At 34.6% G+C, this 17,030-nt stretch overlaps 1 protein-coding gene across 1 annotated transcript; it reads left to right on the forward strand.

Moving 5' to 3' along the window:
• Nucleotides 1-356: 356 nt before the first annotated feature.
• On the forward strand, nucleotides 357-13,859 carry LOC117332707 (FACT complex subunit SSRP1-like). Its single transcript, XM_033891713.1, has 17 exons — nucleotides 357-575; nucleotides 1,483-1,668; nucleotides 1,933-2,038; nucleotides 2,623-2,858; nucleotides 3,653-3,747; nucleotides 4,178-4,313; nucleotides 4,923-5,026; nucleotides 5,638-5,766; nucleotides 6,419-6,640; nucleotides 7,219-7,291; nucleotides 7,798-7,942; nucleotides 9,087-9,132; nucleotides 9,355-9,487; nucleotides 10,218-10,418; nucleotides 10,985-11,121; nucleotides 11,985-12,204; nucleotides 13,215-13,859. Exons 1-17 carry the CDS (start codon nucleotides 522-524, stop codon nucleotides 13,305-13,307), a joined length of 2,316 nt encoding a protein of 771 aa, XP_033747604.1. The 5' UTR covers nucleotides 357-521; the 3' UTR covers nucleotides 13,308-13,859.
• The last annotated feature ends 3,171 nt before the right edge of the window (nucleotides 13,860-17,030 follow it).

Genomic DNA, 17,030 nt, shown 5'->3' on the forward strand with positions numbered 1-17,030 from the left:
TGACCATGGTTGACAATGACAGTCACAATTAATAGTAAAAACGAATTTGTGAAAACATGTTTTTTACTTTTATCAGCATTCACGAGCTGGACAAGACGATTTAGATAATTAAAACAATCTTATACAAAAATGATACTATTTCCCGCCATATTTTCTGGTATTATATGAGGCCCACCAGGATGTATATATCAATTCCTAGAAGCAAGTGCTTGTAAACATGTAATAGATTATAAAAAAATATGATAAAATGTGTTTATTGGTTATTCAGTTCGATCAATACTTTCATTGTGTGTCGCTCAATTATTAAGATATCAGTATAACAGTGTTAATTAGATTTCAAATCTGAAAATATTTTCGAATATGAAACCGGAAGTTAACGTTCGCGTCACACGAGGACCGATCTAAAAAAGACAACACGAGAAATGTTCTGCTAACATCAGCCACATGTGATACGAAGAAATGTAGAGAGTTGGACCGTCGGAATTGGTTTGATTTTATGAAATATCCAGAGAATATTAATAATGAGTGACATTCAAGAATATTCAGACGTTGTTCAGGAAGTCCGAGGAGCCCTGGTAATATTATTTTCATTAGACTTGAATAAACTTTATTATATTTCACATAAAGGGAAAAATTATTTATTCTCACCTACATTGTTTATACTGTGGCTAAGAAAGATAGGTAAACTCGTGCTTACCTATGACATCAGCACTATATGCTCCTGATATGACTCAATATTTCTCCAGTGGTGACTGTTACTCAAATGCAGAACTATTACCCGCAACGTTAACTGACTCAATTCGTTAGTTTGCAACATCTTTCCAAGTAGGTCCTATTGACATGATACTCAATATGTGTGGTAGGTCAATCATCTTAGTAGATGAGGTACACAGAGACCAATGTTGAGTAGAAATTCAGCGTCTTCTCGACTCGCAATATAATTTTGACACGACACACTAATATCAGTCATTAACAGATTCAAAACTCCCCTCAAGAAGGCCAGGCAACTTTTATTTTACCACTGAATGTGTCCAATATATAAAATTTCAAATTTAGTTTTTACACTTTTTGAAAAAGCGAAATTCGGTTGATATGTTTTACAGGAGAAAATCAACAAAAACAAAAAACTGTTAAACCTGAATTCCGAAAATTGAGTGTTTTTTGTATTGGGAATATTGAATCATAAGATATGAAGAAGTATTGCAAAATCAAGATTATATGTCTACTTATCTCGCCTTTCTTGGAGAGCTCCTAACTCCTTATGTACAACACTACGGAAACTAGAACAGAAGTAGACTGATCCATGAGGCAGCTGGTATATTGCTAGGTTATCTTAAAAGTGAAAAAGCTTTTAAATTTATTCTATTTGAAATGATCGAGATATGGTATCAATATTTCAATACACATATATGTATGCTGGTACATTTGTATGTGCCTTTGCCATATCATTCTCAATTGTAACCTTGCCAATTTTATTTTCAGAATGCAGGCAAGCTGAAGCTGCAGAGCACCAGTGTTAGTTTCAAAAACATTAAAACTGGAAAGGTTGATCAATATCAAAGCACAGATGTTGACAAAGTCTACTGGTTAAAACGAGCGAGAGGCTATTGTTTAAAGTTTATGTTAGATACTGGTATTATCCACAGATATGATGGATTCAAAGAAGCAGTAAGTATTAAATTAATCCATGGACAATTTTGTTCGCAGATAGTTGTATCCAGTTGAATGATGAAATTAAATAAATCTTTAAAAATTAACAAGAGTTCATAGACAGATTATATAAAATTCCAAGAATTTAATTCATTTTTATAAAGTTATATTCATAATTTTCTAGAAATCATGTTTCAAACTAAAATTTGAAAAATCAACTGTCATAGAAATGTACATTGTCAATTTTGTAATAACCAATCTTATGAAATGTTTTGTTGACAGGATTTTGACAAGTTGTCAAACTTTGTATCAAAATATTATCAAACAAATTTAGAAAAACAAGATATGTCTGTCAAGGGATGGAACTGGGGACTTGCAAACTTCACAGGTAAGATCAAGAGGCACAGGAAACTCCGTTATTTTCAGCATACTTGTCAACAAACTTAATCTTTAGGTCAGTTGATTTCTGACCCTAAGTTAGAAAAGAATTATCTGTAAAGCTTCTTTATTATAAATTCAAAATGATAATTATATAACAACCAACACCAATATGAAGAACAGCTTAAAATGTAGTAGTTTAAGTTTGTTTTTGTTTGTTTGTTGTTGTTTTTTTTTTAATTAAAAGAGGTATTTTATGAATGAATGTACATTTCCAATACTTTAAATTCCTAAAATAAATGAAAACTTTCACAATCTTGTATTGGTCACAGGGCATTCACTTGACCCTCAAATGACAAATTTAGGCAATTTCAGAACTCAAATCACTATAAAATTTGTGAGAAATGTGAAGTGTCAAACATATGTCAGTTAGACATGTCTCTTCAATCCCTAGTGTCTGATCTGATTTTGGGGAGTCAAAAACATTCTCAAGGGATGCCTTGGATCATTGGCATTTGAAACAGTTCTATACATGTTTTAGACTTGTTCAGTATACTTAGAAAAGTATGTATATAAATGTCAAATTGTTTCCAGGAAACTCCCTGAACTTTGAGGTTGACAACAAACTTGCTTTTGAAGTACCACTCAATCATGTTTCCCATTCAACTACCACCAAGAGTGAAGTGACATTGGAATTTCATCAAAATGATGATGCTGCAGTGTCCCTCATGGAACTCCGTTTCCATATTCCCGGACAACCAGCAGCCGCAGCAGCAGCAGCAGCAAATGCTGAAAAGGGAGAAAACACAGAGATTAAAGATCCAGTACAGGTAATCAGTAGTTTCTAAGTATTTAAGTTAATTTTTATGCACCGCCAATAATTTTTTTCATTGGGATCTCAGGGATAACTCTGGCTCTTAAAACCTATGGGAGATTTTATGAGATTAGCAAAATTCCTATGATATTTGTCTGTATAAAGAGGTACAATTTTGAATTTTTAATGAGATTTTTTTTTAAAACATGGGTAAAAATCCCCAAATCTCTGCCCAAAGTGATCCCTGCGATCTACAGCATTTGCCTTGCCTTACCATATATCACACTTTGGTAAGAGGATTTGTGTCTTAAAATTAAATACTCAAAGTCCAGGACTTTTTGGGGCTGATAGTGACCCCCTTTCACAAAATTTGCAGTTTTCCTCCAAAAAAAAAAGAAGAAATTCTTTCAAATTAACTGTTTTCTTCCAAAATTGAAAACAAAAATTCTCTGTTAGCTAAGGTAAGGAGTTTGCTGATTTCAAAGTAGAGACATGGAACACATACATGGGGCTGTCAACATTTTCAATGTATGATGTTTAGCTTAAGTTTTCTTCATCTACACCTGTAGATTAAATAAAACAAAATTTCATTTTTCAAAACAATTTAGAAAATTCCATGGTGTACGATCAAGAATCTGCATCTAGAATTATAATTTTCTCCCATTGTTTGGATTGGAGGATGGAGGGACATGCCCCCAGATCCCTCCAGGTGGGCTACCCTTTCATTGGAATTTGGATTTTACTATAAAAAAAAAATCTAAACATTTCATGGCTTTTGTTTCCTTATATTTCATGTTTGTTTTTTGACAGGAATTTTACGAGAATGTTCTTGACAAAGCAGACATTATTCAGGCAACTGGAGAAACTATTGCAGTATTCACAGAAGTACATTGTCTCACACCCAGGTATATAATCAGATTGTCATCATACTTTGCTCACATCCCGTTGTTATTATTCCCATGTGACAATGACAGGGAGAGGGATATAGCATTCCCATCATGCTGATATAGAAGGAGTAGGGCTAATATTTTTTTCCTATTAGTACTAACCAGAAGCAGACTGACAGCTGTGGCTGGTACATACGAGGGGATATATGTATCCTTTGTTTCAAATTAAGAAAGAGATTTTTATGATATCTTGAATTATATCATAAAAAAAGAGTTATGATAGAATTTTGGTTATTTTCTAGTGACAATGGACAGAAACTAAAATGATGTGAAAAAGATTTAGAAGACAGTAGAAAAATAAAACGGTATTTTGATTTTGTATTTAAATATGATTATCAGTATGATCCATTGTATCTTAATAACAAATATTCTGAATTTATATTTTCAGAGGTCGGTATGACTTCAAGATTTACCCAACTTTCCTACAGCTTCATGGTAAAACATTTGACTACAAAATCCCTTACACAACAGTTTTACGGTTGTTCCTCCTGCCTCACAAAGATGGCAGACAGATGTTCTTTGTGGTGAGTTATGCTGCATGAATTTTCAAATAGCAACCATTTTCAATTTCAAATCTTAATCTTATATGTAGATTGACATTGAAATTATTTTTGGTAACAAAAGAAATCACAGAATTACTATTTTGTCTGTGTGTTAAACAAAAAGTTGTTTACAATTAAATTGTTATTTTGTAGAGCTGTGTATTGCAAGGTGGGTAACAATACGATTCGCATCGTGATACAGGGGTCACGATATGAAACGTATCATGATATATATTTAAAGCTGATAACTTACCAGATATCTGGTATTCCATCATACAGTAGTGTTTTGTTTGTGGTATTTCTGTAATATTTGCGTCTTTGTCTACATTTGTTACAAAAAAACATGTTTTGTCTGTTTCACACAAAGTATTCTTGAATTTAGATAACTTGGATTTGAAAGAACTCTTGACAGGTGGCTTTATAGGTGCTGAAACGGCCTAACCTTGTTCAAGGGAGATAACTACAAATTTTCAAGTATCATGATACAAATCGAGGATAGACGATACATTGATGCACTATTCTGCAATTCAATACATTGATTCATCAGTGAATCATTACACCACTATGATTTTGTATATTTCATTCAAACAGGTGAGTTTGGATCCTCCCATCAAACAAGGACAGACAAGATATCCCTTCATCATTCTTCTCTTCCAAAAGGATGACGAGATGACATTAGAACTGGGCCAGTCAGAGTAAGAATAACTTGAAGCTGATGTATAAATGTATACACTTTCTCCTCAGCTGTTGTCAGAGGCTGCAGATTTAATAAGTTAATTGTTAAACATGTTAAACTCTGGTGTCGTGGTAACTGTTTATGATGAATGTGGTAATGGGTAGAAAGAAATGTTGCAGCTTGATGCTGCTTTCTTATTATAACCAACAAAAGACCCATGTCTGATAATTATCCTAACCTATGTCATATTATAATTTAAATCCATCAGTTGAAATCTGAAAATTTGGAGCTGTCCCTCTATTGCCTTTTGAAGCAGGGGAAATCTTCTGAAGAGCCCTTTTTACTTGAGGAAAACCATTAAGCTAGACTTAGGACTCCTTTTAAGTAACGCTGCGTAAAGCCTGAAAATGCAATAAGCCACCTCAAGGAGAGGGACATTAAAATCTCCATGATGCAAAATTTTTAACTTATCACAGTGATGAGATGAAAGAATTAGTATAACTAGACCGACACTTGGTAGGATTATGTATGATATCTCTAATACTGGATGTATAACTAGACCGACACTTGGTAGGATTATGTATGATATCTCTAATACTGGATGTACATTATGTTTGGCAATGTTTGCAGTGAAGACTTCGAGACGAAATACGAGGGTAAATTACAGCGCGAGATGTCCGGTTTGGAGTATGAAGTCATCAGTCGGGTATTTAAGGCGGTAACCAACAGAAAGATCACAGTCCCTGGAACATTCATTGGGTAACTTCTTTGTCCATCAAAAAGTTTGTAATGCTTTTAAATATAATTCATATCCACAGCCTCAAAATTACATTTCAGAATATTAGGCAATTTAAATAAAATGTCATGTTGTTTTCTTAACATATTTAACAGCTCTAAATACTTCCATTAGTGTTATTAACTCGAGTCAAATTTTGGAGTTAATATCTGGAATGTTGACATTATATTGCAATGAATCTGGCTTAATAAGAAACTAAAAAAACATCATTGTAACTGGTATGATGTATTTTGAAAATGAATTACTTGGTATAGATTTATTGTTTGCTGTAAAAGCTTTTGGGAAGAGTAAGACAAAAAAACTATCAGTGTTATTTTTTTTATCTAGTTTTCCAGCAGCCAGAACCTCCATAGATTGGGAAAACACATTCTGTCAGAATCTATTTTCCCAATCTATGAAGGCTCTAGATCTGACTGCTGGAAAACTATATAGGAAATAACACTGATAGTTTTTTTTTCAGAACCAGTAGGATTTTAATGAAAATTGGGAAAATGGAAAGATGTTCCTTCATACCCTCTTCATTTTTGTAAAGTAACACTTCTTGTTAAAGAGAGACTGCCTGTTCGAAGTTGTAAAACATAGCAGAAAATGATAATGAGAACATGTATATTGCAGGAGTTCAGGAACCAATGCTATTAGTTGTTCCTACAAAGCAGCCACTGGATTCCTTTACCCACTAGAGAGGGGCTTCATATTTATACACAAACCTCCGATGCACATTCGATTTGACGAGGTGTCCAGTGTTAACTTTGCCAGGAGTGCAGGCAGTACAAGGTCATTTGACTTTGACGTGGAGACAAAGTCCGGCAATATGCACACCTTCGTTGGTATAGAAAAGTGAGTTGGAATTATATATTATATAAGATGATTAGATATTTATGTTAGGAATATCGATGATCATAACTCAGACAATAGATCATCTGTTTATAATAAAGTGAAGACAAAGTTTTCATCAAATCAAAGTTGTACTGCAAACTTAATGTGTTGTCATAATTTATTTGATGCATTTCATTTTCAGTTTGTAGTTGTGTTTTATAAATCAATATAAGTTGTCGAGGAATAATTATGAACTTTCCTTTTCGTGCCTTTTCCCTTTGAACCTTGATTAAGAAACTACCTGTCATATGTGACCTTATTTATTGGCTCCCGAGGAAGGTCACTTGACAGGTTTGATGGTACATATTTATAAACTTCAGTGCACTCAACTGATGAATTAAAAACAGATTAGCATAATGTAGTACTTGTGGTCAACATGTACAGAAATTGCAATTAGCCAAGTCATAATTTAGCGTAATGATTTCGGTGCTAAAACTGCTAAAATATGTATGTTTTACAGTTAAGAGTAATGACAATTTTTTTTTATTTTTATCATTATTAAATTGCTAATTTTGTTAAAATTTTATCTTTATTTTCAGGGATGAATATGGCAAGTTATACGATTTTGTTAGTAATAAGAAACTCCGGGTAAAGAACATTGGTGGAAAATTAGTAAGTTGTGATGTCTTTTGAATGGACCTAAAATATAGTCATTCAATCACAGAACTGATTAAGTAGTACATTGCATGTAATTGTCATTTTCAGTGCGAGTATTATCATCCATCAAAAAGTAAAAATTAAAATTGTTAAAAGTAAAAAAGTAAAAAAAAAAATGTTCAACAGAAATTGATGAAAAAATAAACAGAATTAATCCGTGAAGTTATTGATATATTGCTTATGTCTTAAACTGAGATATAACATTTTTTGTTGCTATTGATTATTTGTACCATATTAACAAAGAAAATACAAGAAATAATTTATGCATGAATTTATATTTACATTGATGTAACTAACAGAATCAATATAGATAAGAAAATATACCTGTATTTCTAAAAAGTATTGTCATCCCCGAAATCAGCCATATATCAACATCACCATCATTTCCATAAAGTTTACTAGATCGTTAAGTTAAAAAATCTTATGACATTATTATAATCAGCAAATGTTTTGCTTGATAGGACCAGAAGCAGAGTGCCAACTATGCGGACGACATGAATGATAGCGATGATGATGACGGTGATCACGATGCATACCTGGAGAGGATGAAGGCTGAAGGGAAGGATAGATACAGTGATGATGAGGATGATGATACAGACAGCTCAGGTAAAATGATCACTAGGTCTATAATACAGGCACTGCAGGTAGGTAAGAATTGTACCTGCTGTCCCCATTGCATTTTTTAAGAGGCAACTAAATTTGGGTTCTTATCTTTTCTCTTCTTCTAAATGTCTCCCTTGACAATGCCTCACTTTTTGGCCTTTAGTTGAGTGTTTGCCTCTGTGAAGAATGCTTTGGGTTTGACCTGTGGCCAAGACATACCAGAGTATAAAAATGGCAGTTGTTACTCATTCTTAGCGGTCAGCTTTTCAGGAGTTGTTATTTGAATGTAACCGGTTGGGGTGTCACATGCATCTTAAGCAGTATGCTTCCATGACGTAACACTTGAAAGTTGGCATCAGTTCAGCACTATCACATGAAGACAAGCACAAACATACAACAGCCTTTCAAAACACACATTCACCACACGCATGTAACTTGCACACAAGGGAGGCTGTCGGGGCTATGCCAGAAAATATATCCTGTGAAAGGAGTTCAGAAATAAAGAACTGTAAAGTGGGTTTTGAAGAAATTGTGGTTAATTATCATCTGATACTGTTTGAATTATTTCAGTTCTGTTAGTGGTTTGATGAATATGTTGTTCCTAAATTGACTTTCTCTTATTGATCACAGGAATCCTTTGGCTGAACTTAAAAAATAATCTTTGAAAAGACTAATGAAAAACATTTAATTTTCCATACACTATCAAAAGAAGTTGGCACTTAACAGTAAAATGTTTTAAGTTGTTGTCAGAAAATTTTCCGCCAATTGGCTGATTCCAGCCTTTTTAGCTCTCAAAAGATGACTAATTCCATTCATGTCTTGTGTGATATTGTTGTCAGAAAATCTTCAGCTGATTGGCTGATTTCAGCCTGTTTAGCTTTCAAAAATGGCTAATTCTATATATAGTTTCCACTTAAGAAATAAATTTCAGCCTTTCTTAAGATTTTCCATTTTCATCTTTGTATAGTGTTTATTGGTCATAGTATTTGTCATCCTTGTATGTATATCTTCTCTGCATTCCTTGTTACAGATATTGTGGTTCATAATTAGTAGTATAATTAGCTCTTTACAAATGAAAATCCCGATATAAAACTGATAATGATGAAAAAACTAGCCGGTCAATATTAACCTTCATTTTCTTTTCCAGATGAGTCTTTTAACCCTGGTGACAGTGGAAGTGAAGTGGCAGAAGAGTAAGTTATTGGTTTTAATAAATATCATGTCAACAAAATGTATTAGTGACTAATTTCTATCAATACAAGGCAAATCTTGTTTTAAGTTGTGAAAATATGAATTCTCAATCTTACCTGTTCAGATATGATTATTTGTGAAAAAATAAAATTTTCTTTTGATGACAAATATTTCCACATGTACCATAGATAGACAGCTATTAACTTTAGTAATGACCATTTCAGATATGACAGTAACCCGCCAACAACATCAGAGTCTGAAGAGGATGATCTGGGTAGTGGTCCAGAAGCTGAAGCTAAACGAGAGGCAAGACGCAAAGAGAAGGAAAAGAAGAGAGCTCGTACTGCTAAGACAGTTGTACGTACATCATACAATGTTTAATATGTCAATATACAAGTGTATCTACTCAATAATTGAAACTCTCAATTAAAGAGTCACATTTTCATCTTAAACCATCAGGGTTTGCACTGGGCATTTCATAAATGGGGTCCTTTTCAGATAAAATGGGGTCCCTGTGAATAATTTGAATGGAGCTTCCAGAAAAAAACGGGGTCCTTTCAATTTTCTTTGCTTCAAAAGGCTATGGGGACGGCTTCAACGCAAACCCTGACCATGATGCATAGGATTTCTTTATTTTTTGAGTCCTTTAGCTATACATTTCACTGGAATAGTCCTAAAGATATTTTGCTATCAAGTTAGGGCTCCTTCAGTAAAATATCTACTCAAAGGATTCCAGGTTTGTCATACAGTGACCACCAATAGAAGTGATTTATAGTTAAGTAGTGCTATATAGTTGGCTGGTTTTCTCTAGAACTTACCATGCATAGAATGTCTTATTTCTGGATCCTCCTGTAGGATACATATTTTATTGTAATAGTCTTTGACAGATTCCAATGTCATGAGATTCCATTTCAAAAACACTGTTAAATGTTTACCAAGCACAGTAATCAACTGAAATAACACAAAATTTTCATCAATGAAAGTTTACTGTTGGCCATGTGAATTTGAAGTACAATAATTAAACTCAAATAACATATTTTCATCTGTAAAGTTATTAACTTAAGTGATAACTGTACTCCACTTGTAGAGAGAGCCTGGCCAGAAAAAGGTGAAGCGGAAGAGTAAGAACAAGAATCGTGATCCTAACAAGCCCAAGCGGCCCATGTCTGGGTATATGATCTGGTTCAACACCAACAGGGAGAGCATTAAGGCAGATAACCCCAGTTTATCCATGACAGAACTCTCTAAAAAGGCTGGAGAACTCTGGAAGGAAATGAAAGACAAATCGGTATGTATCTAAAAACATTGGTGAAATAATTTAGTTTAAAATGTTATAAAAAAATTATTTCGGGTGACACAATCATAACATGCTCCTCTTTTAACCGAGTAGGCATGAATGTATCAGGTCATCTGCCCAATAAATTATTTTCTCTGAGTACTCTGGTTTCCTTTCACAGTAAGGTTTCGTGCTTCAATCTGATTGGAGATTTTTATTTGTGAATTATCGTGTTATTGTTGGAAACTCTTCTTAAAACAACTGTTTTCTCTAATATAAAGTTATTTTTTTATGAATGCTGCATTTGAGAAATATTTCTGACATAATGGGATGCTGTTATGAAAAAACACAAACTTTGAAGTTTTGCATTGTGGGAAAATAGCCATCATCTTATGAAAATTGTAATCAAGAGAAATGACCTCAAAGATTTGACATTTCCTTATCTTTGAAAATTTAATCTAGTTCATTCATTTATCTTTTTGAATGAAAATTCAAATCAATGAAAAAAAAAAAACTGCTTAATAGGTAGAGGTTTTTACATGAGACAGGCTGTATATTTATTGGATATTGTTCTGTAGGAATGGGACGAGAAGCATGCAAAGGCAAAGGAGGAATACGTTTTGGCAATGGAAGAATATAACAAAAAACCAAAGAATGCAGGGAACAGTGACAATGCTGGCAGTGGCAGTGATGAAGAGAAAAAGACAAAGAAAAGGTAAGGGTCATTCCAGTAAAATATCTACCCCACCCCAGACTCCAGTTTTTGTTTAGGGGTACCACCTATAGAATTTCTTAGGATAATTTCCTTTATGTGTTTTAGAAGAGGTAGTAAACCCAAACATGGACAGAAGCAAATCATTCTGGAGTCCTGGGGTCAGTTAGACATTTTAATGTAATAGCCTTATCTACCTGTAGATTTCTTGATATTTAAATTCAGTTCTTCCGATGTTGATGCCTTATACATAAAATTTAGAAGTAGGACTGTAGCTTGTATTGTTGTTTTGATATATGTTAGCTGAATCCTTGATTTAAGGCCTTATAACAGTATCATGTCGAGAAATAATTGTGTTTAGCTCGTCTTCTCGAAGAAGAGGGAGAGCTAATGTTGTCACCCTAGCATTGGTGTTGACGTTGGTTTTCTAATATTAACATTTTGGTGCAAGTTTTGAAAGGCATATTCTTATTTGGTATTAGGGTCCCTGCAGGGTTAAACTATTCCTTCCCAGGTTCGAAATAAAAGATTTTTGGGGTAAAATCCCTGCTTTTAGACTTCAAACTTTTTATGCTGACAAAAACTTTTAAAAGTATTTGGTGCAAGTGTTGAAAGGCATTAGCATATCACTTTATAATTGTGCAAGATCAGCTCTGCTGTTCTACAACAGCTCTTTTCTGAATTTAACAACAATCTGTCCAGACATAAAGTATTGAGAGAAAAAAAGGGAAAGGGAAAAAATCATTATTGACTAAAATAGGTGGGAAACAAGGAACATAATTGGTGCTGGAAAAAACAAAACCTGGAAGAGGGAAATGTTTACATCCACAATCCCAGAATTTTCACAGATTATATCCTCGTTTCAGGGTGAAAAAGTCTTCCGGTTCCTCCAAGAGTCCATCCAAGAAAGTCGCCGAGAGTAGGGCAGGGGCAGGAGAATCTTACAAGAGTAAGGAGTTCATCTCAAGTTCTAGTTCTTCCGATGAAGACAAGCCATTGAAAAAGAAAGCAAAGAAGAAGGAGGAAGTAAAGAAAGAAGTGAAAAAAGAAGAAAGTGAAGAGGACAAAGAGAGTAGTGTTGGAGAGGTATTAATTGTTTGATATGTTGGTATTTTTATATCAGGGACTTGGCAGAAATTCCCAATCTATGATTCATATTTGTATAAGCTTATGGGTTCAGAATCCTTCTTTGTTATTCCCCTGTGGTAGGGGCCGTGGTGGCAGAGTGGTGTCTCGACACTTTATCAAAAGCCCTCCACCTTTTGGTTGCGAGTTCGAAACCTACGTGGGGCAGTTGCTTGGTACTGGCCGTAGGTCGGTGGTTTTTCTCCATGCACTCCGGCTTTCCTTCACCTCCAAAACCAGGCATGTCCTTAAATGACGCAGGCTGTTAATAGTATGTTAAACAAAATAAACCAAACCAAAGTCCCCTGTGGGTGAAATGTTTTTGGGGGGAAGGGGATATGTTTCCACTCTAGATCTGTCTGTGTTGTAAATATGTACATGACATCAGACTTTTCAGGAATTCTAGTGGCTTCATTCTATGTAGAGGTACTTTGATCAAACTACACACCGTGATGAAAGAACCATAATATCTCGGACCAGTTCAAATTTTAGGGGCAGGATCACTCACTATTTTTAGCGGAAGCAGACATGTATTGTTTTAGCCATATACGGTATAATTGTGATAGATATATATCAACATGAAGAAAAATGTTACATTTCATTAATCAGTTTTACTGGCTCATTAGACCAAAAATTGTTTTGTCTTAAAATACAGACTGATCAAGTATTTTAACTTTACAAAATGATGGTTATATAGCAAAGATAATTGTTGTGTTGATTTGCATTATATAGATGTGGTATGTTTTCATACAAAAAAAAGTGACATTTTGTTCCAAAAGCCACATGATTCAAGGTCAAGCAAACATTTCCCCCATGGAAATTGACTTTATTTAGTTGAACGGATTTGGATTTTATCATGATATGAGTTATAACTCTTGTTTAACTCTTGTGTAACTCTTTGTTAATATGACAATTAATATTGAGATATATGATATATATCAGAGTATAATTGTTGTCTTGTGTCATTGTAGCTGCCTTCCGATGAAGAGATCCTTCCATCTCCACCATCTTCAGGGAAGGGATCGGGATCTGATGAAACGGACTCTGAATCTGGCTCAGACTGAGTTATCAAACTCATCACAACAAAATTAATGCTGAGGCTCCGAATCCAACTCTAAGTTATCAGCGAATTTGGCTCAAACTGAGTTATAGAACTCATCAAAGCAGATATAACACCAAGACTTTATAACATTAGTGATTTCCAGGAGCAAAAATTAGTGCAGTTCAAGAAGCATATATTTTTTCATCTTCACCAGATCTGATTAAATATATGCCTGTGAAAAACTCTTTGTGTAGAAAACAGTATCTTTTCATCGGATACTCGATCTAAATTGTATTGGAGTGATTATTTTCCAGCAGACAGAATCCATTTCTCATTTGTACATAGAAATCATGATTTCATAAAATAGTTTGTCAATTTGGAAAATGAACATAGTGCTATATGCTTTGATCATGCAACACTTGTTTTGTGAAATGAATACCTCTTTATTAATGTAATCAGTGAATTGTGACAACTACCACAATATGTTTGATATTGGAATTGTGAACCTCACAAAATAACTCAAACATAGCATTTATGTTTGATACTTGTTTATAAAGTGAAATGTCAATAGATACTGGTTGTTGCTTGTTATATATATAAACAGAGATTTGCAGTTTTAGCTCACGGAGACAAAGTCTCCATTGACCTATTCTAATAGCCTTTTTCGTCGTTTATTAGTAAACAATTTACATTTTCGACCTCTTCTCAATAACAGAGGCTTAGAGACCTGATTTTGGGCCTTCAGTTTGCTGGAGTAAAGGGTGTGCAAATGAATGACTTTAACCTTCATTCAGGTCCAAGGGTCAAATATGCTTAAGTCTTTAAAAACAACTCTCAATAATGAAGAGACCTGTGGTATACAAGGGTCGAGGGCTACTAAGTTTGTGCAAATAAATGACCTTGACCTACATTTCAAGTTCATAGGGATCAAATAGGCTAAACAAATTAAAACAACTTCTCAATAACCAAGAGGCCCAGGGAGTTAATTTTGGGCCTGCAGCATGCTTGGGTGAACGGCTACCAAGTTTGTTAAAATTAATGACCTCGACTTACTTTCAAAGTCGCAGGGATCAAATGTTAAAATCTTTAAACTATGATTTCTTGAGAGCCAAGAGACTCCCAAGACTTGCAAGGAGTGTTAAAAACCCTTGAGTATCACATGATTTATGTGTATAAAACCACTCATCGCTATACAATGAATTATGTATATAAATTTCATTGAAATCCACTAACCTGTTTCCTTGCAATTTAGATTGCTTTCAGGTGTAGTGAAATTCACTGTTGAAATGGTTAGAAAACAAATAGAAAATGTCACTGAAATCAGGGCTATATAAAAGCCTGCAGTAAATTTGGATCGAGTGTCAATAATATACATGAGATATGTGCTGTTTAAGGGAATAAACAAATGTCTTATAGATGGTTTACTTTTCTTCTGGTTATGTATCGGTCAAAGTTGCCCTTTTCTCAGGAAGACCTAGATCTGCGGTTACCAAATTGAACGTCAATAAAATTAAGTCAATCATTGAGAAAGCTGTGCGTTTTACGGTCAGACAGCTTGCACGAATGACAAACTTCGGTTTAGCATCTGTTCATATCATTCTGAAGAAATTCTCAATGTTATGAAAATAAGTATTCGTTGGATCCCACATTTACTCACTGATGCAAACGTTGTATTGCCACAACCACAATACATCCCAAACCTTGCCTGTGTTATTTTTTCCTCTTTCCGAAAGTTAAAAAAAAAAAAAAACATCAGAAGTGGGACTGGACTGGGTCGATCATCGGCGACCAGGTAGCTTAATGGTAGAGTGTCCGTCTAGAGTTCGGAGGGTCTCGGGGTTCAAACCCCGTTCTGGCTGCTCATTTTCTCTCCTGTTACATAATTGGTGAGCTTGCCTACCCTTGTTTAAAGCATTGGGAGTATGCTTAGCAAGGCAATATCTGAACTTGTGGTCTTTGGGGGCGAAGACTTGAAAAAAGGAGGGAGGAATGTAGCAGAACTGGACTGGTTTGATCATCGGCGACCAGGTAGCTCAGTGGTAGAGTGTCCATCTAGAGTTTGGAGGGTCCCGGGCTGGCTGCTACATTTTTAACCCACGATGGTGGACTTTTCAAATTGCCCTGCGTCCGTGGTCCGTTGTACGTTGTCTGTCCGTAAACATATTCACAGGGACAACTTTGGAAGCACATCAGTGATTATTTGGGGAGGTATTTCCATGCATGCACAAACACAGGTTGTTCGGATTAGATAAATTTAATGGCGGCTTCTAATCAAACAGATGTCTTATAGCCAGTTGCAGTCCCCCATATGGGGGGCAACCACGGAGTGATTCTAGCCCAGGGACAATGCTCCTTGCCATGCCGCAAGGACAACCCAGCAAGTGTTGACCAACAACAGCATACGTTGTCTACAGTGGCCAGCTCGCAGTCCGGATTTAGATCCCATTGAACAGGCTGGAGACCTTTTGAAAATAAAAGTGAGGCCATGGGGTCATCAACAGAGCCTTGGTCAGCTGGAGCAAAACTTAATAGCTGGATGAAATAGAATTGGACAACACTATACAGAATTTCATTTTATCAATGAGACGACGATGCCAAGCTGTTATCAATTCACGTGGAGGCCATACGCGATACTCATTGAGATTTGAATTAAGCTGTAATACCGGCTTCAATCAGTTGGATACATCGAAACTATTTTTTTTTTTTTTTTTTTATAATTCATTTTTTATTTTGAAATTATGGTGTACTGTATAATACATATACATGTATAATCACATACACATAACACACAGCGACAGTATTACATTAATGTTCATATTTTTACAATTACATTCTCATTCACTCATAGAGTACGTAATATATATTCCTACATACACACATATATCCTCACATACAACATTTTAAAACTTATTCATTGTATCAATATTCATATTCATTTACACCCATACACCCATGCATACATACTAGTATATCCACTCTCACACTGAAACATAACATATTTAAGAGAAGGGAAGAAGGGAAGGAGGAGCAAAGAAAGAAAAAAATAGTGATAGAAACAAGGAGAATAGTTGCGGTTAATTTGAATACATGTACAAAGAGTAAATTATTTATTTCTGTAGAGAGATAGAAATTAAAAGAGTTCCCTTTAGGGAAGAGATGTGGGGAGTAATATTCATAATGGCATAGCTTTAGTTACAAATAGAATATAATAGTGTTTGTAAACTGTCAGGAATAAGTTTTGGCTATTAAATATCAAGACAAATAAGGTTTTTCCATTTACACCAAGTATTCGCGAATTGTGCTGTGAAAATATCATTCTGACCGTTTGGTATGAATTTCTGCGTATTGTAGTAATCTTTTATGTTGTTTGCCAATGCGTTGACATTTAAGGATTTATTAAGACACCTCGTTCTATAAATGTATTACATTGAAACAATTTGATACCTCATTTCATGAAATATTAATTATTAAATTCATGATTTACGAAACAAATCTGATTGTTCATTATCATTTTATGAATCAAATAATCAGTGACCTCTTAGAACTTTGGTTAAGTGTAAATCTGACTGTCTTTAACATATATGTGTACATAACTCCAAAGTTTTTTCAGCGATCTAGCGGCTTTATTCAATCAGGCTTTGATCAAAATACACAGTGATAAAGAACCAAAATAGCTCGGACCAAATCTAGTTTCAGTGTCAGGGTCACTCACAATTTTTAGGGGAGGCCGGAAGGCGTAATGTAT

The sequence above is a fragment of the Pecten maximus genome, chromosome 8 (assembly GCF_902652985.1).
Source record: "Pecten maximus chromosome 8, xPecMax1.1, whole genome shotgun sequence".
NCBI lineage: Eukaryota > Metazoa > Mollusca > Bivalvia > Pectinida > Pectinidae > Pecten > Pecten maximus.